Source organism: Oryza glaberrima, chromosome 5, assembly GCF_000147395.1.
Source record: "Oryza glaberrima chromosome 5, OglaRS2, whole genome shotgun sequence".
Classification (NCBI taxonomy): domain Eukaryota; kingdom Viridiplantae; phylum Streptophyta; class Magnoliopsida; order Poales; family Poaceae; genus Oryza; species Oryza glaberrima.
Window position 1 is genome coordinate 9,886,522 of NC_068330.1, and position 22,988 is coordinate 9,909,509.

General features: G+C 45.7%; 1 protein-coding gene across 1 annotated transcript; it reads left to right on the forward strand.

The window, feature by feature from the left end:
- Nucleotides 1-20,786: 20,786 nt before the first annotated feature.
- Nucleotides 20,787-22,420, forward strand: LOC127774152 (uncharacterized). Its single transcript, XM_052300436.1, has 3 exons — nt 20,787-20,957; nt 21,185-21,634; nt 21,944-22,420. The coding sequence occupies exons 1-3, from the start codon at nt 20,787-20,789 to the stop codon at nt 22,418-22,420; spliced, it is 1,098 nt and encodes a 365-aa protein (XP_052156396.1).
- Nucleotides 22,421-22,988: the final 568 nt, after the last annotated feature.

The following is a 22,988-nucleotide window of genomic DNA, read 5'->3' on the forward strand; positions in this document are numbered from 1 at the left end:
ACACGCCGCTCATGACCGCGAGCTCGGCTAATCGATTAGTTTTAACTCTGCAGAGTTTGTACACTTTAGCCACATGATGCGAAATAATAATCATGCAAAAGGATGGCACGCGATACATAAGTACCCGATTTATTACCCGCAACAAAGCTTTTCCAAAATTTATGATTTAGCCTTACACCAGAACGATACGTGTTTCTCCATCCTAGTCATACTGGAAATATGACATAGAACAGTTAAGTGGCGGGTCCACGCCTTAAACTTAAGGCCGTGGTGGCGGACACAACGGGAACCCACTACGTGGCACAATACCGTTGTATTGGACACGCTTAGTCACCTAAACTACCACTTCGGGGTAAATAGGAAGCTCCTCTGAATTATACGAACTCATACACATCAGCCTACCAGAATGTAAGGCTAAACCATAAATAATTTACTAAGCTTGGGCTATCCCATACTAGCACATGTGGTTGCACTGTATACGAAATGAACTAACATTGAGTGAAGTCCTTAGGTCAATTTGGGCGCACTCTCCTCCTATCGGTACACAACCAATCACCATATGTGCACCACTTGAGGCCCAAACCTAAAATCCATGTTTTCCACCATTTTATTTGTCAAAATCACAAGTATTAAAGTTCTGTCCAGATTATTTCAAAATCAATTTTCATGTTTGTAATGAGCCCATAATAACAAGGAAGACCATTCTAAGTAAGGCTAAGCATTATAGTAACCTATTGACTCCAAAACTCATATATAAAGCAGTATAGTCATATTGTTCCTAAGGCTAGGAGTGATGGATATGGATATATATATGTGGGGTTAAGGTGATAATGCAAATAATAGGAGTTTGTCTAACAAGTTTAACAAAATTTTTATTAGTGTACAATCGACATGCAAGATTTGCAAATATTTTCAATAACCTCCAAAACATAGGTTCAAAGTGATCAAAGAGAGGGAGGTGGGACTTGCCTTGTAACTGGAAAAAGTCAGCACCTAAATCACTTCTTCACCGCTTAAGCAATCATTTGTATTAAGCATCTATACAAAGTACATGTTATGCAATTAAAAACCGAAATATGTGAAAAATCCAAAATACTCTAAAATGAATGATTTGTGCTAAGTGGATAGGTACTGGTCTAAGATGAATTTAGATGAAATAATTTCTATTTTATCTCTTTTTATTTGGGAGTTATGAATTTTAGAAGTTTGTTCGGTATAGTATAGAATTTACTTAGGTACTATTGTGAAATGCTGTTGTAAGTTAATTCTTATTAAGTTTATGTTTGCTGGGGTGAAGATATGTGTTTTCTAAGATTAACACATTTGGTTTCACAATTTTTGGAGTTAATATGAATTCTTTATGTATTTTACAAGTTATAAGGTGTTATAGGTGTATAGTGTTATATAGGTTTATGGCTTTAGAGGTTTAAGTCCAGAACTTACCTCATCTAGGTACTGATGTATAAAATGAGTATTTTAGTTAACTAATCTAATCTTAGTTCATAAGATTATGGTCTTTATTAGCACGGTTCATATCTTTATAAACTAGGGAAGCTCTAGCCTATGCTAGCAATATATTATATCAACCTAGAAATTATTATATGAGCTAAGTTCTTCTAAGTTTTGGTGGATGGGGATGGAACTATGGCTCCACTGGTCCTAACAAGTTTTATTTGGATTTATTTGGAGCTACCATGCATATATATATATATATATATATATATATATATATATATATATATACTTATTCATATGCATTGTTTAACCACTACTATGTGTTTAGTACCTATTCTACCAAATTAAGGTTTAGAGCTATGGTCTGTATAGAGGGTGCTATATAATTCACTCTACTAGGTTGAAGTATATTACTTGCTGGTTGTATAGAAATTTGGTTCACTTCATTTAGACTATAGATGAATTTTCTACAAATTTTACAATTTAAGGTATGCGCCATGTTGCTTATTCCTTACATAAATGCTTAGGGGTTTTTATTATACTGTAAGTATGTCTTTTTATTTTATAACATTGAAGTGCACAACTTTATGATTCTACAGAACTTGAGTTTACTCAAAAAGGATCTAAGATGAATTTTATATTAACTTCTAAAGTTCAGCTTATGCAGAACTAGTTATTTTAAAGATATTAGTTTTAGAGGCATTTGATGTAAAGTGTGTATATGTTTTATTTTACTTTTTTTTTAGAGAACATTTTGGTGGATATGTAGAAACTATGTTTGCTCTAAAATGAGTTGAAATGAATTTTGTATGCATTTATAATCCTGTGCATGTTTTATATGTGATTTTTCTTAGATGAATTTTAGAGACAGAAATTGTACTGTGAGTGCAAGTTTTTATGCAATAACACTAAAGTTCATGATTTGACGAGTTAACAGTAATTTGAATTACTCTAAAATGAGTTGTTTTTAATTTGTTATGGAATTTACAAATTTACATGTTTTTGTGATGAAAATATAAAGCTTTAGGCATTTCATTTAGATTTTTCCAGAATTTAAATAGATTGGGTCCACAGGTTAGTCTCAGGCCAACATGCAGAAAGGCCTCTAGGGTTTCAGGAAATCAAGCCGCAGTCCTACGTCCATATGTCATTGAGTGGAAACATTACACATTGAACCTTATAGTTTTTTAAATTCTCAAAACTAGGTCCCTGACTTCTTTTTCACACGCATAGGGACAGAGCAGCCATGGCTGAGCTCGATCCCGGGCTCACCGGCGGCGATTGGTGGCTCGGTTGGAGTTGGGGTTAAAAGATAAAATGAACGAGCATGTTCTTGTGATTCCATTCCTCTAGATTTCTTGGTTAGGGGACATCGGAGTAGCGCCAGCGGCGAGTCCGAGTAGAGGATGTTTTCGGGTGGTGGTGCATGTGCTTCTACAATCATGTATTGGTTAATTAGGTGCATGCATGTATGTTCTATAGGCTGCAGGGTGCTCACCGAGATGCTAGACAAGGCTGGGGGTGTCTGCAGAGCCACAGTGACGGCGAAGCTCCATGGCGGCATGGCACAACTCCAGAGATGACGTCGGCTGCTCGGTCTGTAAGGGGAGTCACCAATAAGGTGCATGCAAGAGGTCAAAGGCTATCTAGGGAGGCCATGCATGCATGGAATTTGACTGATGCTCACCAGAGAGAATGGATTCGATGATGGAAGCGGTTGAACGGAGTTGGAGAAGACGATGTCGATCTCCAAGATCGCTGCGCCATTGGATGGGTTTCTTGGGGGTAAATGGAGAGGCGCTCGAGGTGAAGCTGGTGGCGTGGTGGCTCGCTCCGGCTTGGTCTAGATCGATGGCAACGGCGACGATGCCACCACGGCGGCACCCGGTGCGTGCTCCAGAGCATCGTCGGCGAGGTTTGCGTTCCCACCAAACCACTGCATGAAAGGGGATGAAACTTAGAGGGATGGAATCGGCGTGGAGACATGATAATGGAACACAAGATAAGAGGAAACGACCGCAGCGTAATGGCGCTGGAGGAGGTCGTCGTCTTCACGGTCGGCGGCGAGGTTGAGAAGGAAAAGGGAGATGGAGCTCTCCTTCTCGGTTTCTTCGGTTTAGGAATGGATAATGGGGCGTGGCGATGCAGCTTGGAGGAGGAGAAGGCTAGACTAGGTAGTTTGATGGCGTCGACACGTTGTGGCCACGTGTCGTTCACAGCCGGCGCCGATCTCTCTCTCAGTCTCGGCTGTCTCTGGTCGGTTGGAGGAGATGGACATGGTGTGGAGCAAGCCAAAGAGGCTGCCATGCGGGCCCAGGGCGAAGGGAACAAGGCTGGAGTGAGAGAGGTGGGTAGAAGATGGGGGTGTTAAGTGATTTTGGACGAATTTTCAGGATTATTTCTCTCCATCTCACTTTGTAGTTCTATAGTTTAATTTGTGGGTGTGATAAATTCTCGTGGATTTTTCTGGAGGTAGATGAAGTTACCTAGTTTCCATTTTCTTTGGTTGCACATAAAAATTATGGATAGGTTACTCACAGAAATTAGGAGAAAAGGGGCTCTTTGGAAACTAGTTTGGATTTTTAAGAGACCTAAACAGAGAACATAAATTCTGGAAAAATTATATTTATTCATGATAATTAACCTAATATTTGAATAAATTATTTACCCTGTACACTTCCATGCAGTTAAATGCATATTTTAGTTATGTATGGTTTTTGCTGATTAAGAACTATATTTAGTCTATTATTTGACTAGTTTGACTTGTTTATTTAAGGTATCAACTTGAGTGTTAATGTTTGACCAAAATTACAGTGAATATCTTGTGCTAATAATATTCTACATAAATTTTTCCATGATTTTATCTTGCACAAAATATTTTAGATAATCCACGAGGCTTATCTCTTATACGTGTTTCCCTTTCCTAAATGCATGTACATGTTTATAAAAGTTTTATTTGGACTATTCTTAACATGAGGTGATGTTGATATGTTAGAATTACAGTTTACCTTACACAGGTCATAAGCTTTTTACCTATTTATGCATAAGTTTACTTTAGTATTAAATTAAAAGGATACTTATAGAGATGATTAAGATAGAATATACCCTATAGAGTTAATTTATTTGTTCACTTTCATGTTCATGACATGTCTTTAGATGGATGTCCAAATTAGTTTTATGGGGCTTGACATTGGCCTTGTTGATATATTTTAAGGTGTATTATGGTCCCTATGTATTATTTTCCATTAGTTAGCACTAAGCTCTAATGGTTTAGTTGTTTGTCTAGATTGTAATTATATTCATGACTCCTATTATGAAATGCAAATCAAAAATCCAAATGCATATGAAGGACTCAAGTCTAAACATGTCCTATGAGGGTATGCATGCTTACACATAGGTTTACATTTTTATCCTAGGTTAGAGATGCAAAGGTTTTAATTTGTTCTCAAATTTTACTTAGGTTTAAGTTAGATTGACCACACCTAGGTTAAAAATGGAAATTTTTGGCTCTCAAAAATGGAAAAGTTAGCTTCCAACTATTTTGACAGGAAATTTTTAAGGTCTAGAATTTGGGTATGTTACATCTTTAGAGGGTCGGGCGATTTCCACAACAGTCCCGGTTCTTTTTATTAGTCCCGGTCGGCCCCTGACAGGGCATGTCAGTCCCCTGTTGGGGGGCTGGGGAACTTTAGTCCCGGTACTAAATATCGTCTCTTTAGTCCCGGTTGGGGATACCAACTAGGACTAAATTCTTTTGCACGACTTTATATACCCCTTCTTCCACCTCCTACCCGAGCCATTGCTTCAAAATTAAGCTTTGAGGAGGGAGGTGCTGCCAAAATTTTAATAGAATTTTTTTGATGTTAATATACAAATTTGAGGTCTCCAAAAGATTAGCAACTTCATCCTCCTCTATTTTTTGCTTAGCATTTACATTTAGACCTATTTTTTTACACATTTTTCCCTCTAGAAAATGTGATGGAAGTTGATGAGAGAGAAAAGTGTGTGTAGGGAATAAAAAATATATGCAATATGTTTATTTAGAATTTTATAAATACTTGTTTGAATAATTACATATATTTTTGTATGAATGGTTAATTATGAAACTAAGTTAATTTAAAATTAAAATAATAACAACATATTGAATATTTGTTTACAATGTAACTAAAACATGAATAATATGTATAATGGATTTAATAAAAATGAATGTATGAATAATTATATTCTGTTATTGTATGATTATTTAATTAGTTCGTCAATCTTGGATTTTTTATATTTACGATTTATATGCATTTCATGTAGATGGATCGGCAATGGATGTATGCAGACTGGCAGTCGAAAGAGTTTATTGACGGCGTGCATTATTTTTTGGGTGTGGCCAATGATAACAAGCGTAACGGTTTTATAAGCTGTCCATGCAACAAGTGCAAAAACCAGAAGGAGTATTCCACCGCACGAACTATTCATGCCCACCTGTTTCAGTGGAGGTTCATGTGTAGCTACAACTGTTGGACCTCGCACGAAGAGGTTGCGGTTGCAATGGAAGAAGATGAAGTAGAAGATGATAACATTCCGGACTGGGCTTAGTATGGCCGATTTAAAGAAAACACAATGGGCAAGGAGGAGCTGGATGTTGACGGTAATGAAGGTGCTGATGAACTTGGTCAAATATTGCGGGACGTACAGGAGGACTGTGAAAGTGAAACGGAGGTGTAGAAACTGGAGCGCATGTTAGCGGACCACAGAACAACGTTGTACCCAGGTTGCGATCAGGGCCACAAAAAGTTGGGTACCATCCTAGAATTCTTGCAATGGAAGGCTAAAAACGGTGTGAGTGACAAGGCATTCGGCGAGTTATTGAAACTCATAAAGAACATTCTTCCCGAGGGGAACGAATTGCCCGAAAGTACGTATGAAGCTAAGAAGGCAGTCTGCCCTCTAGGTCGGGAAGTACAGAATATACACACGTGTTTGAACGACTGTATCCTATATCGCGGTGAGGAGTACGAAAACCTGGAAGCATGCCCTGTTTGCAAAGCACTACGATACAAGATAAGACGAGATGATCCAGGTGAAATTGACAGACAGCCTTTGAAGAAGAGAATTCATGCTAAGGTGATGTGGTATTTCCCTATAATACCAAGGCTGAAACGGTTTTTCAGGAACAAATCACATGCTAGAATGATGCGGTGGCACGCAGAAGAACGTAAACAAGACGGGATGCTGAGACACCCCGCTGACGGGTCGTAGTGGCGAAATATCGACAGAACATTTAAAGACTTCGGTGAGGATGCACGAAACGTGAGGTTTGGTTTAAGCACGGATGGAATGAATCCATTTGGAGAGATGAGTAGTGGCCATAGCACCTGGCCGGTCACCATGTGCATCTACAATCTGCCCCCTTAGCTATGCATGAAGCGGAAGTACATCATGATGCCGATTATTATTCAAGGCCCGAAGCAACCTGGTAACGACATTGATGTGTACCTAAGACCATTGGTAGAAGATCTAAAAGTGTTGTGGAGGAAAGATGGTGTCCCCGTGTGGGATGAGGACAAGCAGGAGCAATTTAACCTACGAGCGTTGCTGTTCGTTACTATTAACGATTGGCCTGCACTTAGTAACCTCCGGACAGTCAAACAAGGGGTACAACGCTTGCACTCTCTGTATGGATGAAACTGAATGTACGTATCTGAAGCATTGAAGGAAGGTTGTCTACATGGGCCATCGTCGATTCCTTGCTGCAAACCACCCTGTACGGAAAAAAGGCAAGCACTTCGAACAGAAGGCAGACCATCGTACTAAGCCTAAACACTGCAACGGGAAAGCAGGTGTTCGAAATGGTGAAGGATCTGAAAGTAGTATTTGGAAAGGGGCCTAGCAGCCAACCCATAGAGAGCGAAGATGGTCACGCGGCGATGTGGAAGAAGAACTCTGTTTTTTGGGAGCTACCGTATTGGGAGGTCTTGGACGTCCGCCACGCAATTGACGTGATGCACCTCACTAAGAACCTTTGCATAAACCTGCTGGGCTTCTTAGTTATATATTGTAAGTCGAAAGATACACTTGAAGCACGCAATGATCTGAAGCATATGGAACAACGTGAGGGCATTCATCCGGAACCGAATGAGAAAGGAAACCATTACTTGAGCCCGACGAGCTACACCCTGAGCAAGGAAGAGAAGGAGAGTATGTTTCAATGCCTAGAGAGCATCAAGGTACCGTCCAGATACTCCTCGAATGTAAAGAGAATAATAAGCACAAAGGATAAGAAGTTAACAAACCTAAAGTCTCATGACTGTCACGTGCTTATGACATAGCTGCTTCCTGTTATAATTCGTAGTATCCTTCCTGATAATGTCCGGGCAACAATAACGAAGCTTTGTGCTTTCATGAACTCAATTTCACAGAAGGTCATCAATCCTGAAAGTTTAGCCGCCCTTCAACAGGACGTGGTGCAATGCCTTGTCAGCTTTGAGTTGATCTTTTCACCATCATTCTTCAATATAATGACGCATCTTCTATGCCACCTTGTGAAAGAGATCAGTATTCTCGGTCCTGTGTACCTACACAACATGTTTCCTTTCGAGAGGTATATGGGCGTTCTAAAAAAGTACGTTTATAACCGTTCTCGTCCGGAAGCAAGTATCGCGAAGGGGTATGGAACAGAGGAGGTCATTGAGTTCTACGTAGATTTTAGTGAAGACCTCTAGCCAATCGGGGTACCCGAATCAATCCATGAGGGGAGACTACGGGGAAAGGGCACACTTGGATGGAGAGCAATTATGACTGTTGACAACGATTTATTCCGTAAAGCACATTTCACGGTTTTGCAACAATCTTCGTTGGTTGCTCCTTACATCAAGGAGCACCTGGCGATTGTTCGCTCAGAAAACATTGGCAAGTCTGATGCCTGGATTACACGCCATCATATTGATACTTTCTCTGCTTGGCTGCGAGAACACCTCATGGGTAACGAGACGATTGACCGACAACTAGCATTCTTGGCTAGGGGACCCTCTGGCTCTGTAACTACATTCCAAGGTTATGAAATCAATGGATACACATTTTACACAAGAGCCCAAGACAAAAAGAGCACGAACCAGAATAGTGGTGTTCATATCGATGGTCCAACTAACACGTATTACGGTGTCATCGACAACATACGGGAACTAGAGTATGGACCCCTGAAGATCCCTCTGTTTCAGTGCCAATGGGTTAGGCTGACTGGTGGAGGCGTAACGATTGATGATAGCGGGATGACAACGGTTGACCTAAACAAGGTTGGATACTCAGATGAACCATTCGTTCTAGCCAATGAAGTAACGCAAGTTTTTTTACGTGAAGGACATGGCTAGCGAACCAAAGAAGGGGAAAGGGCCCGATGAGCCAAGACGCCACATTGTTCTCCTAGGCAAGAGGAAAATCGTAGGAGTCAAGGATAAGACTAACGAAAATTACGATCTGTTTGAGGGGCAACCTTCGTTCGCAGTGACGGTTGACCCGAGCATCGTACTATCAAAGGAGGACACGCCGTACTCACATAACGATCATAACGAAGGAACAATAGTGAGGAGAAAGTACGTGGGGAAGACAGTGACATAGGTTGTTTGATGGAAGATGTAAATTATTTGTATTGTATTGAAGGTCGAACAATTTGGATCAATTTGTAATATATTATTCTCAACTGCTTAATTTTTAATGTATTACGATTTTTCAACCATTTAAATAGGTCATATGATATTTATAAATGATTACCTCTATTTATTTACACTTTGAATACAATTAATTAGGCCATAGCTTAATTATAAATGATTACTTCTATTTATTTATACTTTGAATAAAAAAATGAACAAGTGTAGATAATCTGTTCTTGTCCATAAATTAAGAAAAGGACAAGTATAGATGGAATGTTATTGAGCAATTTATCACTGGCTATTTAACAAGAAGTACAGGGGGCTGCAGCAGCAGCAGGGGCAAACATAGGCCACAGGGGCAGCAACAACAGGGGCAAATTAACTTAAAACAACCCACAATAATTCATCAAGCAGGGCCATATAACAGCAGTAGCAGGGGTGTATTAACATAAAGGAAAAAGTATGAATTACCCCCCCGAAACTATCGCGATTGTCCGAATTACCCCCCGAACCACAAAACCGGGCATTCTTCACCCCCAACTATGCAACCCGGACAAATTACCCCCTCGACCCAATCCGTGGTGGTTTTGGTCCACGTGGCGTATGCGTGGCAGTCCAGTCAGCACTCTATTTATAAAAAAAAATGGGGGACCCACCTGTCATCTCCTCATCCTGTCTTCCTCTCTCTTCTCTCTCTCACTCTTCCTCTCTCTCTCAAACGGGTCGGCGGCGGCGTGCGGGGGAGGACGGCGCAGCAGCGTGCAGGAGCTGGCAGAGCGCCGGGGAGGACGCTGCGGCGGCGGGCGCCGCCAACAAGGGGGGATGAGGAGGACAATGACGAGGATGGCGCGCATGCAGCGGGTGGCGCCGACGAGGGGGGATGAGGAGGACGACAACGAGGATGGCACGCAGCGGCGGTGGCGGCGGGTGATGCGGAGGCAGCGGCGGCGGGGGATGAGGAGGACGATGATGAGGATGGCGCACACGGCGGCGGCGGCTGTAACACCCCAGAAAACCACATAAGCCTGGGATGCCACTAAACAACCACACATAAGTGCCAAAACAAGCAAATTTCGGCAACAACTACCTTAGACAAGAAAACATCTTGGAAGTATCAACATATAGATTAAGGTAATGATACAACAATTGACTGACATATAGGGATAGACTTGAAAAAGGAGCTAATCAATGACTAAGTAATCTTATCAACATATTACAATAATCATGACTAAGTGAGATCATGTCATGCGACAATGTAGCTAATCCCATCCCTTCATGCAAATACGTCACAGCAAGTACCTGAAAAGACTATAAGGGGGTGAGAATAAATCTCAGCAAGCAAACGGCTTTAACAAGCTATTTAAGCCACAGGTTTATTATATAGCTAATTAAATACCAAGTTATGATTCACATAAAGACAAGTTCAACATCCAAGGAATAAAAACATCATGCCGTCATCAATCAAATCCATATACCCACAAATCCCAGAGTAGAAAACACTTTTCAAAGACATCTTCGATCAATAATTTTCATAACATCCTGCAATATGTGCACATGCAATGCAATGATATGTACTCCTGCCCTCACACCCAACAAGGTGTGAAGCTGCATCGTATTACGACAATGTACGATGCTGTACCGGTACGGTCGCAACCATAGGTTCACGACATAACTTCAAATGCCATGCATGTGTGATGCAAATGCAGTATGAACTCCAGAGTATAACATTGGAACCACATTCCTTCGATGGAGATCAATATAAGGTTATTATAACCAAGAGCATAAAGTATAACCATAAACATTGTAAAATCAATAAGTTTGATTCAGATAGGTAAATCCTATGTGTAACATATAATAATCTTGGTTGATGATATATAATTTCAACGTGGAGGTAGAATCAACTAACAAGTCAAAGCTGTAGCAAACCACCGCTACGTTTACTTGCCTTCACCGATGGCGAGATGAACTCAAGTTGCATTCTGCAGTGGCATCACCTGAATAAACACTGACTTAGCCTCAAACAACACATATAATCATTCAAGAATCACACATTCACTTTCTACGCTGGGAACCCACCCCATACAACATAAAGCAAATTACCGATAATCTTCCTATAAAAGCAGCATAGATTAACAATTGATATCTCCAATTCTACATCACATAACACAGCAAAATATATCATTTTTTACATCTACAGAACAAGAGTTACAAATTTCATTTAGATAACAAAATTGAATTCTTCCATTTATCTGGCCTAAAACACGGCACAAAACAGAGAACTGCATCTGCCCAGAAAACTGTGCAATAACCATTCAAAAGAGCACTGACAATAAACAACAAGATAAAAGCTAACAATTTTTATATAGGAGGTAGATCACAACATATGCTACAACTTTTGTAAATACAAGATTCTCTGATTCCATCATTAAGATCCTCTAAAAACCCTATGAACCTCGACTACAGAAAAATGCATCGATATTCAGACAACCAACTTCAGAAATTGATACCTCCTAAACCACTTGAAATAAACTCATGCCATTTGGTCAGAAGATAGATCTACACGTTATCTACAACTTTTGTATAGAGACTTTTCGTAGGAAATCCCATTATGTTGGCCGAAAAGGCAGCCAAGGCAGAACTGTGCAGGGTGGCAGATCAGCAAAAAAACCCGGTTGAGGAATAAATCGGTGGATCCCCAAACTTACTCGCTTCCAACACTTGATCTAAACCCTAATAGAAAACCAAAACAGGGGGAAAAGATCATGCATTGATACCTAGGCCTCCATGGGCAGCGGGTAATCAAACCCCACATTTCCATCTTCACCTCGATTTCCTCCGCTTCCTTCTTTCCCTTTCTTCTCCTTCCCTTCTTCTTCCTAGGTCTGCAGCAGGGCAGGCATGGGGGAGGTCGACCAGAGGGGGAGGTGGGCGCCCCAGGGTACCAAATGATGGCTAGCGGGAGGGGGGGACCTCCTAGGGTTTTGGGGTGTGGAGGTGGCAGCTGGGCCTTTGGGCTGGCTGAAAGCCAGCCCAACTAGCGAATAACTATTGTATTTCTTCTAATTTCAAACACCAAAACCTTACGGACTTCCAATATATCCTCTACGGTATTCTATTTTTTCTAGGGCATTACATTCTCCCCTTGTTTAAGGAATTTGTCCCCGAATTCTTCCTTCAAAACAAAACAGTCCAAAGAGATAGACACCTAAAGCATCACACACACTTACCTCTAGTTGACAAAGGGGAAAAAATACCATCCGGGGAAAAAACACTTGCTACTTACGCCGATGATTCCCATATAAAGAAAAACATTACAGAAATACTCTAGAAAGAGACACAATTAGAATCCCAAGCTATGCTTTAGGCACACTCAACTTCGAGGTTCTGCTTTGTCGCTTTTGGTTGACGCTCGGTCCCAAGCTCTAGTTCTCCAAAACTTCAATAAGGTTGTACGAAGTTCTAACTCCCACTCACTTCAACAACTAATTCAAGAAGGTCAAACTTTTCTCATACCCACACCCATAACCATGAAAGCACCACAAAAACACTCCACTTTTTATTACAATTGAACTTGTCGGGTCCCTTACTAAAACCATTTTTCTTACTCCCAAAAGAACATAACCAGGCCATCCAACCTCCTTCCCACTTCCCAAAAGAGGCAAAGACCTGAAAAATCAATATGGCTCTTCTAAAATAAGACATAGCCAAACATGGGGCATTATCCCTTTGCACACTCATTCATGCATGCACTGCTAGAATAAACACCTATTGCGACACCGAAAGTACACCAAAATATTTCGTTTAGCTGCTGCAAGAAAACTTAAGGCAAAACATGTTCAAACACACAAAATATTGCAACATCACAAGTTAACATTTTACTCAAAGGTGAGCATTCGTATGAGAAACACCACTAGCCACCAAGGTAGAATAATCGTGACGCTTTTCTAGCATAGAATTCACTCAAAGAACTAAACCAATAGGCTCGACAACCAATACACAAACAAACACACAAACAAACAAGACACCATGGGCCACAACTTGAGGTCCGCATAAACAACAAACACAATGGAGAGCTAGATCCAGAAAATACTATTTTTAAAACTTGATGACATGCTCGAGAGGATGACTAGCCAAGCAATCACAAGAAACACTACTATGAAGCCATCGACTACGTCGATTTACCACAACTTCAAGATAGTATCAAACACTTAACTAGGATAACAAATAACCAATATAGATAAAAACATGCCTTTGGGCCACACAAACATTCCACATGTTCACAAAAGCAACAGAGCGCCTCAACATCCAAGGAAAGCTTTCAGCAACCAAAAACAATGTGGCAAAAGCAACCATCCAATTTAGACACTAGGACTCAAAGCAACATGCCAAAAATGTCCCCAACAGCAAAGATGCATCCAACCATGGGGACCTCACAAAATCATATAAAATCTATTGTTTTTTCCTACAACTTTTGCCCCCAGCTACTATATTACTATTCTACTGTTCTGGCAATACTTATTGATGCCATCTGCACCATCCAATCTAACGTGTGTCAAGGATCCAATGTTTCTTCCACTTCTACCCTCCTGTGACGTGAGCAGCGAGATTGGTTTCTTCTCCCGCATTGACCCTTTTTCCGCTACTTCTCTTCACTGCCACCGTGCTCCATAGCGCTTAGGGTTTTCTTCGTCCGTGTCGATCCTCTTTTCCCCTGCTCCTTTTCTGGTCCTCTTCGCTGCCGCTGTGCCGCATCGATAAATTACAGATTGGTAAGTAGACGGAAAAGTTGCAAATTGAAGTGAACTTCGATTGAACTTACCCTTCTAACCTCCTGACAGGCACACCATTATCCGTGTTCAACATTACATGTATATACACCAGTGCATGATTTTGCTTAGATAAAAAGCATTAACAAAAGATGATCATAAGTGTTAGATGTATATTTATGGCTTTTCTATTGGCCTTTTGGCATTCTCTTGTACTTGTCTTTTGGCATTCTCCTGTACCTGTATATATACTTAGGCCATTGCCCTCTCATGAATATGATCACTATTCATAACATGGTATCAAGAGCCAATTAGACTTCTCATCTTGCAAAGAAATTTTTTTCCCATGACTTCTCATTGCTTGATCTTCGTCGAGGATAATCGTATTTCTTCACTTTGAAGACACAATGTTCCTATTGATCTGAGTAAGATGTCATCTCCATTTCTTCTCGTCAAATTCTACTCGTCACCATCGATTTCTGCGTGAAGGCCTACTGCCGGCATCGCCCCTCGTTGTGGGCTGCTGCAGCACATCGCTGAACCGTGTCGCTGGCCGCTGCACGTCGTGGCGCTGCTGGCCGCCCTCGTCACGGGCGGCTGCTCGACCGTCGCCCCTCGTTGCCGGCTGCTGCACGTCGCGGTGCCGCTGGCCACTGCATCGTCGAGGGCAGCTGCTCGTTCGTCGCGCCACCGCCAACGGCCGCATGTCGTGCTCCTTATCGCCGGCCGCTGGTCGTTTGTTGCGGCTCGGCCGGCGGCCGCAAGTCGTCGCCCCTTTTTGCAGGCGACCGCTCATCGGGGCGCCGCCAGCACCTGGTCGTTGTTGCCTGCTGCCCTCCTCGTTTCTCAAGTTGGAAAGGTTAAAAAAAAAACCAAAAAATCTCTGTCTACTCCTGTGGTACGTTTGTGCGTTGTGTATCTGAACTTCCAGTACTCTTCTGAGAAGAACTTCCAGTACTCTTCTAAGAAGAACCCGAAGTAACCTGTGAAGAACGACCATGCCGTAAATCCTTCTTCTTCCGAAAGCAAAAGGACTCCACATGTCCATCTTTATCACAATAGGTGCAGTGAAGATGGCTGCTAGTAGAGGACACAACCGGAGAAGTACGTGCCGGCGAAGTAAAGGAGGGAGTTGTACTCGACTTTGAAGAAACCGAAGAGGCTTCAGGACGAACAGCTAACACTGAAGAGGGAGGCGGTAGAATACCCGCTTCTTGAAGGCGAATCTCTTCTGAACGAATATCTGTAAGAGCCTCCATCATGGTAACCCGAGGGTGTCGAGCAAGCAACTGGGCACGTGTCGACTCATACTCTGATCGAAGACATGTGAGAAAGTCGTAGATGCGACGAAGATCCATGTGAGCATGCTGATGCTGGCAACACTGACAAGTGTGGCAGATCGCTGGTCCCAAGGAATCAAGCTGACGCCAGATAGAAGTCAACTGTGTATAGAACTCATCAACTGTAGCATCCCCCTGCTGCAATGACTGCTCTTGACGCACCATAGCAAGATAAAGAGCATCTCAAGTAGGCGCATAACGGTCTCGCAAGTGTGTCCACATAAGATGTGCAGAAGCAAGAGGAACCACATCACCAGTGAGATAAACCTCCATATTAGCCACAAGAATAGCAGAAGCACGAGCATCCTTATCTAACCAAGCCTTATACAGAGCATACTGATTTTGATAATCTTCCATAGCATCATCGTACGCCTCTTGCGCCTTCGCTTTGTCTTCGGCAGAAGACTGAGCGGAAAGTGTGGCCATACGAGGAGCATTGGGGCAAGGCGGGCAGGGCAGCTCACCAGACAGAATATCCCAAAGACGCTGACCACGCATGTGAAGATGCATGTGCTGAGCCCAATGACTGTAGTTGACACCATCAAAAAGAACCGGACAACGAGGAACAGAAACGGTGCCCGATGAAGACGACATCGTCATACAGTAAAGAGCAACGGCGGGAGCGCAAGAGCAAAGCGGCAGCAAACAAGAAAGCAAATTAGTTTCTTTTTTTTTTCTTTTTTTTTTGGCCTCTATCAAAAATAGGTCCTAAGAAGTGGTGCCGACCGTGTGGCTGGCGAGCGGGTGCACGTTCACCACTGGTTGGATGCGACACCTCGCTGCCTCCGTCCTCCGGCGACCGCCGCGAGCAGCGTGAGGAGGGAGGAGGAGAGCTCGCCCGAGGGGTAGGGAGGGCAAGGAGAGGAGGGGAAGATGGTTAGCTTTTCTGCATCGCCCCCTTTCATCTCTCTCATCCTCTCCTGTGCGATGCGCCGCCGTGGCTGCCTCCTGCTCTCCTCCCTGCTGTGGATGCTTTTCACTCCTTGCTACGCCGCCGCCGACACCCGCTCGAAGGGGAGGCCGTGGGTGCCCAATCCGGCAGCCACGACCTCCTTGCTGGCAGATCTGGTCAATCGAAGTAGTGGGCAAGCGCTAGCGGTGTCGATGCCGGACGGTGTTCCCCAGCGGTGAGCTCCATAGGTGATGGCCCTGCTCACCCACCCTTCTTTGTGTACACTTTCCCTCTTTCTCTAATCCAGATCCAAAGCTGATGGTTCGATGTGGTAGATCCAGGGTCGTCAGCTGTGTTGAGCTCACTGGTGGGGGTAGTAGCAGCTTGGCAGCGATGGGAGGAGACACGCAGGAGGCCAAAGAATTGATGTTTGCCACTGTTCCCCACCTCCACCGGTCGTGACCTACCCCGCACCCTATTTACCGCCATGCACACTGCTGCCTCACCTCATCCTCCCCTCATCTACTCCTGCTAGAGGCTGCTGTTGTGGTTTTCTTGATGGAATATATCAAACTCTCTCGGATACTCCCCCTCTTTCTTATTTCTTACAATCATTTATAATGATTTAGTTGTGAGGATTTAGATGGCGTGTTTACCATTTTATCTACTGACAATTCTACAATCGAACCAATGTAGGGTGTGATGATACAGTAACTATACCACACTTGAGATGGTTGTTGGCCACGTCACAAAATAAAGACCAGATGGTTAAACCTGGAGTCCCCGTCTCCTCGGTGCCTTTCCTGACCTTTTGTGTATAGTATTCTATTTTTCTTTCCCGTAAACTACTCCTGGGAGCTATTGTTCAATTCTTTTGTGGACCATGAAGGGAGTTTATTACTAGATTGGTACAAAATTTGCATGCAATGTACCTATACTTTATGCATTACTTTTACTTCATTTTCTACAGAGTGATGATATGATCTAAGATTATAATCCTATTTTTTTTACTCTCCTACTGAATGTCACAGTGACTTTGGTATTCATTTTGTAAGGTACTATGCATATTGGTTCATAATAGGTTGCATCTTACGAAACCTGGAAGGCAATTTACCTAAAGCAAACAAGATCAGCCATGAAACACTAATGGGTTGTGCAAAATATACAACTATGCAACCACAAGGTTAGTTCTCATTTTTCCCTATGACATTACCTTCGTCAACGCTTATCGTTATTAGGCCATCATGAAATTAAAAACTCTTACCATGGAATTTCTTTGCTATGTTGTCGTAAGGTTGTGCCACTCGATCGTAATCTGCGCTGGCCGCTCCTGGCTGGGCGCTTGCGTCGTTTGGGCTGCTTGCCAGTGTCGGTCGTCAAATCTGCATTGCGAAGATTAAGGTAAGGTTGTGCCACTCGACCGCTTTTTTTTTGTTTTTGGCAATTTTAATTGTTAAGCTTGCTTGCCTGTGCAGGAGTACCACCTTCTTGCATACAAAGACGTTTACTCTTGACTTTGGGATATTATGGTAAGTGGATAAATCATTATTTTGTACGCTTAATAATGACAAGGGAGCACTTTATGCTTCCAACAGTTCTCTCGATTGCTTCAGTTTTTTGGTGCTTTTATTTTTCCAATGATGCTATTGCTTGTCATGAAGCTTTAACTGCTAATTCTTATCCTGTTTTGTATACTTCAGGTTCAAGGCTTTCAGGCTTCTAGCTGAGTGGTCCTCTTTGGTAACGCTCCACCTGCCACTGCTTTATATTCCTGCATTTTCCTCAAGTAATTCTTTGGGATGTATTAAATGTTGTCCAATTTTCCTCCATATGTATGCTCATTTTAGTTGTGTTGCTAGACAGTATTCACTGCTCTATTCTATCCCACCAATTAGTACACCACAAAACTATTATTCAGTTAAATTATAGAATATATTATGGTTGCGTAGGGTATTGTTTTTGACGTCTCATTGAGCGTTTATGCCGATTTTGATTTTCAGGCATTCCAGGGAGCATAGTGAAGGTGAGCACTGGATCTTGGCTCACCTTGGCTCACAGGATAGCCAAATATTGACGTGGAATTTTAATGACTCGCACGGTTTTGTATATATAAGGGATTAACGCGTTTCTACATGTCTTCATTGCTGCTTTTGTGATCACCAAGCCAGGTAATTTTATGTTCGCATACTATTATGTACTGAGGTGGTGATGCTATATTACTCAACATGCTTTGTAGAATTAGAAATTGATCCATTGCTTTGATTACCTTTTTCCTATACCAAATAGACACATTTCAATTATTTTTGTATTTATACTTTCTACAGTTTCAACAAAGGTGCATATGTTTCTGTAACTATCAACAGTATGTGGAAATAAAAGGTGTAGTTTTACCACAATTGACCAAAATCAACTCAACCATGTCTACCATTAGAGTATGCTTCTCTGAATATTGTGCCATTTTTTGCACTTTATTTCATTATTTCCTTTGGACCAACCCAAAATGTTGATCGCTCTAACGTAGTAGTGCATAAGTATTGTAGGTTCTCTAGACCTTCCATTATAATTGAGAGATGAAATGAATAATTCAAGTTATCAAACAAGCATAATGAAATATCCGACGCCTCGAGAGAGGAATATTGGAGACATTGCTGGGCCTTTAGCCTACCAGTCAACTTCAGCCTGAGATGTGCCCGTCGAACCACTCGAAGGCGGCGACCAGATGTGTTACATATTCAGGAGACTTGACAAAAATGGCTAAAGATCTATAACATCTCAAATATTCTTAACTCATACTCATTTGAATCTAGTTCCTAGGATGTGCACTAGATTCACACTTTCATCTCAAGCATGGTTATACATAGCAAACACAAATAAGATGAAAGCGATTATAAATTACATCTACTTTAGTTACATTGGCCGACCGGCCAAATAAATAATAGAACAGCGGAAGCTTGTCTACCCAATCCACAAGCAAACCGACTAGGGGTTTACCCCATTAAGTTCAAGTCCCAGAAGAAGCAGTCGAATACCCACATCACTCAAAGACAATCTAAAACCTGCAAGCAAAAGGTTAATTCAACAGCAAGTGTCGAGGGAAGTCCCTCGATAGCGGGAGGTCGTGAGACCGCCCTTTCGTGGGTTCGGCCGGGGGAAGAAGCTCGCCTCTTAGAAATCATGTATCCGCCCCTAAGGCTGCTAACTAGCATGCACACAATCGGATTATACCGGTTCGGGCCGCTGTGGAGCGTAATACGCTACTCCTGTGTTTGGGATTATGGTTAAGTGTTACAAGGATTCCTTCACTCCGAAGAGCTCTCTCGCCCTTCTTCTCCTAGAGTTCAGGTTTTCTGAGAGTCGTCCCCCTTCTCGGTGGGCAAGGTCCACCTTTTATAGTTCAAGGGGATACCACATGCACCGCCTCTACGTACCCTTCCATGGGAGGGGGACCCACTTTACCTTGACCGGGCCACGATCCGTGCCTTCGCCCGGAAGCTAAGCAGCAGCCCGTCCTTGAGTGGGACCCAGCGCCACCCCCCGCCTAACACGGGGGACAGCCCTGTCATTCCCTCATAAATGAGTGAAGACTTGTGGTGGTCCTCCGCCGAATGACGCTCCGATGGGATGGGTCATACCTACCTCCACTCCGCCGGATACAGAGGCGACGTGGGGGCACGGCCGCCCGTTCAATCGGACGTGACCGGCAACAGGCCGGTCACAGACTGGTCATGTCCGATTGACGTGGGTCAGCTAGGCGGCATCGCGAGTCTGCCCTTACCGCATTAAACGCGGTGAGGGACAGTTGGGGCGCCGCGCATTGATGGCTGTTCAACCTGGGTCCCCTTCTCGCTCGCTCCCCCCGCCACATGGCAGCTGGGCGAGGGCCTCGGGGCGAGGTAGCGGGAGAGCCCGAGGGGCACGACGTGGCACCCCGAGGCCCCCCGGCCGCTTCTGTGACTCACGAGGTGCGGGAGTAGGGCCAGGCTGTAGAGCCACGCGGCTGGATGGGAAGGTAACTTCCCCTCACTTCGCATACCCCCGGGCCCATATCTCCGACAGTAGCCCCCGGCACCACTTCGATGCTTTTTACTCCTCTCGGTCTCTTGTTCTCTCCTTTTCTTTTTCTTCGTTAACGCGATCTGGGTTCTCTTGTAGCGAGATTCCTTTCCAGGGGGTCTCGGGGTCCGACACTTCGCAGGGGACCAAATCCGAACGATCGGAGAGGCCCGGGCTTGGCCGATCCAAGGCCGCGGGGTCTTCACAGCCTCGGCAGGGCCCACGGGCCACATACCGGGTCCGACCCCGAGCTAACCCTAGCTGGGGCTCGACCCGCTGCAGGCGATAGCGGCGGTGATGTCCCCCCGGAGGTGGCTCCGAGACCAGGATTCATGTGGAGTGCCACCCGGGATTGTGGGGTGAGGGAGGTCGCGGCTCGGAGGCCGCGACCGGAGGCGGCCCTAGGCTCAAGGTCGAGACCGAAACTAGGGGCGGGGCCAAGCTCGAGGCCGAGGCCGAATCTACCCTAGGACTCGAGGCGGGGGGCGAGAGGGACGGCCGCTCCCCCTTGCACTTGGGGCGCCCTCTGGGCTGGTCGCGCAGAAGGGGGGCCGAGGGCAGCCCCTAGTCTCGCGGGGGATCCAGCAGCACTCCGTCGTCCCGGAGGCGGACCGCGACTTTTTCTTCTCTGACTCCGGCAAGTATGGAGCCGCTCCTGCACGTGCTCGCCGCCGCCGGTTCCACCGTCCGGGAGGGGCTCAACGCCCAAGTTCAAGCCCTGGCGGAAGAGCGAGCGGCCCTGGAGGCAGAGTGGGCACAGCTCGCTGCGGACCGCGCGCGAGTTGACGAGGGGCGCCGCGCCGTGGACGACATGGTAAGGGTGGGACGCAAAATGTGTCAAGCCCAACTAGCCGAAATCCAAGCGCGCGAGGAGATGCTGGACTCCGTCATGCGGAGGAAGAGCGGCAGGCGGCGCTGATTGCCTCAAGCGTCCTGGATGAAGCACTGGGCGACATCCGCCTACAGCATGAGGCCCATGCCGAGGACCTGGCGAAGAGGATCAAGGACGCCCGCGGTATCCTCGACGCAGCTGCTGCCTAGGAGCGGCGGGTATCGGAGGCCGACGCCTCGCTGCGGGCCCAGACGGCGGCGCTCGAGGCTGAACGCAGGGCCTTGGATGAGCGTGCCCGCTCCGCGCAGGAGTTTGAGACAACGATTCGCCGGCGAATCGAGGTCCTCGACCGGATCCAGCGCGAGCAAAACGCGCGCGGCCAGGAGCAGGCGCAGCGAGCCCAGGAGCTGGAGAGGCGGGCTCGGGCGCTGGAGGACCGAGCGCGTCTGCTAGATCAGCGGGAGTCCACCTTGGCCGCCCACGAGAGAATGGCGGTGGAGGTGGAGGCCTCCCTTCGCCTTCGTGAAGAGGCCGCAGCCGAGCGTGACCGGATCACCCTCACCGCGACAGCTTCAGCGGATCGCCACGCGGAGGAGCTACGGCTCCGGAAAGAGGCGTGCCAGGAACGGGACGTCGCACTTGTCGAGCACGAAGCCGAGGTGAACCGCCGTGAGGTGGCCTAGCGCCGGCTGGGCGAGCTACTCGCGAAACGCGAGGAGGCCATTGCCGGGCGCGAGGCTCGGCATCTGGAGAGCGCTCGCACCGAGCGCACGGCGATAGCGGTGAGGGCTTCTGAGCTGGAGGCCCAGGAGAAGGACCTGGCGGCGGGCGGGCAACCCGGCGGCGCGGAGTTGGTGAGCCAGCTTGCCACGGCTCAGAGCGCTCTCGCCGACCTAGAGCGCTTGGTGCAAGATCAGGCTGGGGAGATTGCGGCCCTCCGCCTCACCAACGGTATCGGACCCGGGTAGCTCTCCGACGCCGTCGACCGGCTGGAGCGCGCGGGGCGCCGAGTCGGCATCTCCGTGCGCCGGCATAGTAAGCTTCCGCCCACACAGCCGGCACTCGTGCTCCGGCTGGACGAGCTGGCGGCGGATCTGGAGAGGCTGGAGGAGGAGGTCGACGAGACCGTGAAATCGTCGTCGGCTTCTTTGGCGCGGGCCGCGGTGGAACTAGTCCTCGCGAGCCACCACGCGAGCGACCCCGACTTCGTCCCATGGCGCGTACTCGAGGATTTCCCACCGGGGACCGAGGCAAGGGCTCGGGAGCAAGTCCGGGAGGCGGCCGACGCGATCGTCTATAACTTCGAGGGGTCGGCCCCCCGGTTCACCTTCGGGCTTGCCTCGGACGAGGAGAGCGGGAGCGGGGATGATGATGACGACGTCATCGGCGAGGGCTGGGACGACGTCGTTAGCGGCGCCGGCCTCAGGGGCTCGGGCACTCCGTGATTACCCGCGCTTTCAATTTCCTTTTGTTCTGTGCCTACAGCGGACACTTCTTATATTTAGGCCATCGTGCCGTCTTATCTTGTCTGCAATTAAAACTTCCTTTTCGCACTTTTTACCCCTTTGCTTTTTTCATTGAATGCCTGCGGCACAGAAAGAAGAAAAAACAAGAGCAAAAGTATATAATTAATCTGCCTGTGATCGAAATGCCGCTTTTACCCCATCCTCCCCCCTCGGGCTTATTCTAGCGAAAAGGTAAATCCGCGCTCAGTCCGTGGTACCTAAGTGGTGAAGGGTAAGACTGTCACCCCGAGGGAGCCACCCAGCGGGACTGGCCAGACCGAGGCTACAACGACCGGGGGTCGGGGACGGCCGTGTGTAGGCCCCTCCAAGCCCCCGAGGTTCGGCGCAACCCGGGGTGCGGCCCGCGTTTGGGCTCCCTTTCGGCGGTTTTCAGGTCGCCCCATGGCACTTAGGGTTCGGAGTAAGCGCGAACTGTCCTTTGAACCAGGACAAGCCAGAGGAAAGAGTGAGGATAACGGGCTTCACACTAAACAGAAAAAATTCATTG

What these genes read in the sequence shown, in the direction of transcription:
- LOC127774152 (XM_052300436.1), top strand. Translation starts at nt 20,787, where the DNA reads ATGGAGCCGCTCCTGCACGTGCTCGCCGCCGCCGGTTCCACCGTCCGG. An exon ending in GCCGCGCCGTGGACGACATG is followed by an intron (nt 20,958 to 21,184) that starts GTAAGGGTGGGA and finishes GCTGCTGCCTAG; the next exon opens with GAGCGGCGGGTATCGGAGGC. An exon ending in TTGTCGAGCACGAAGCCGAG is followed by an intron (nt 21,635 to 21,943) that starts GTGAACCGCCGT and finishes GGACCCGGGTAG; the next exon opens with CTCTCCGACGCCGTCGACCG.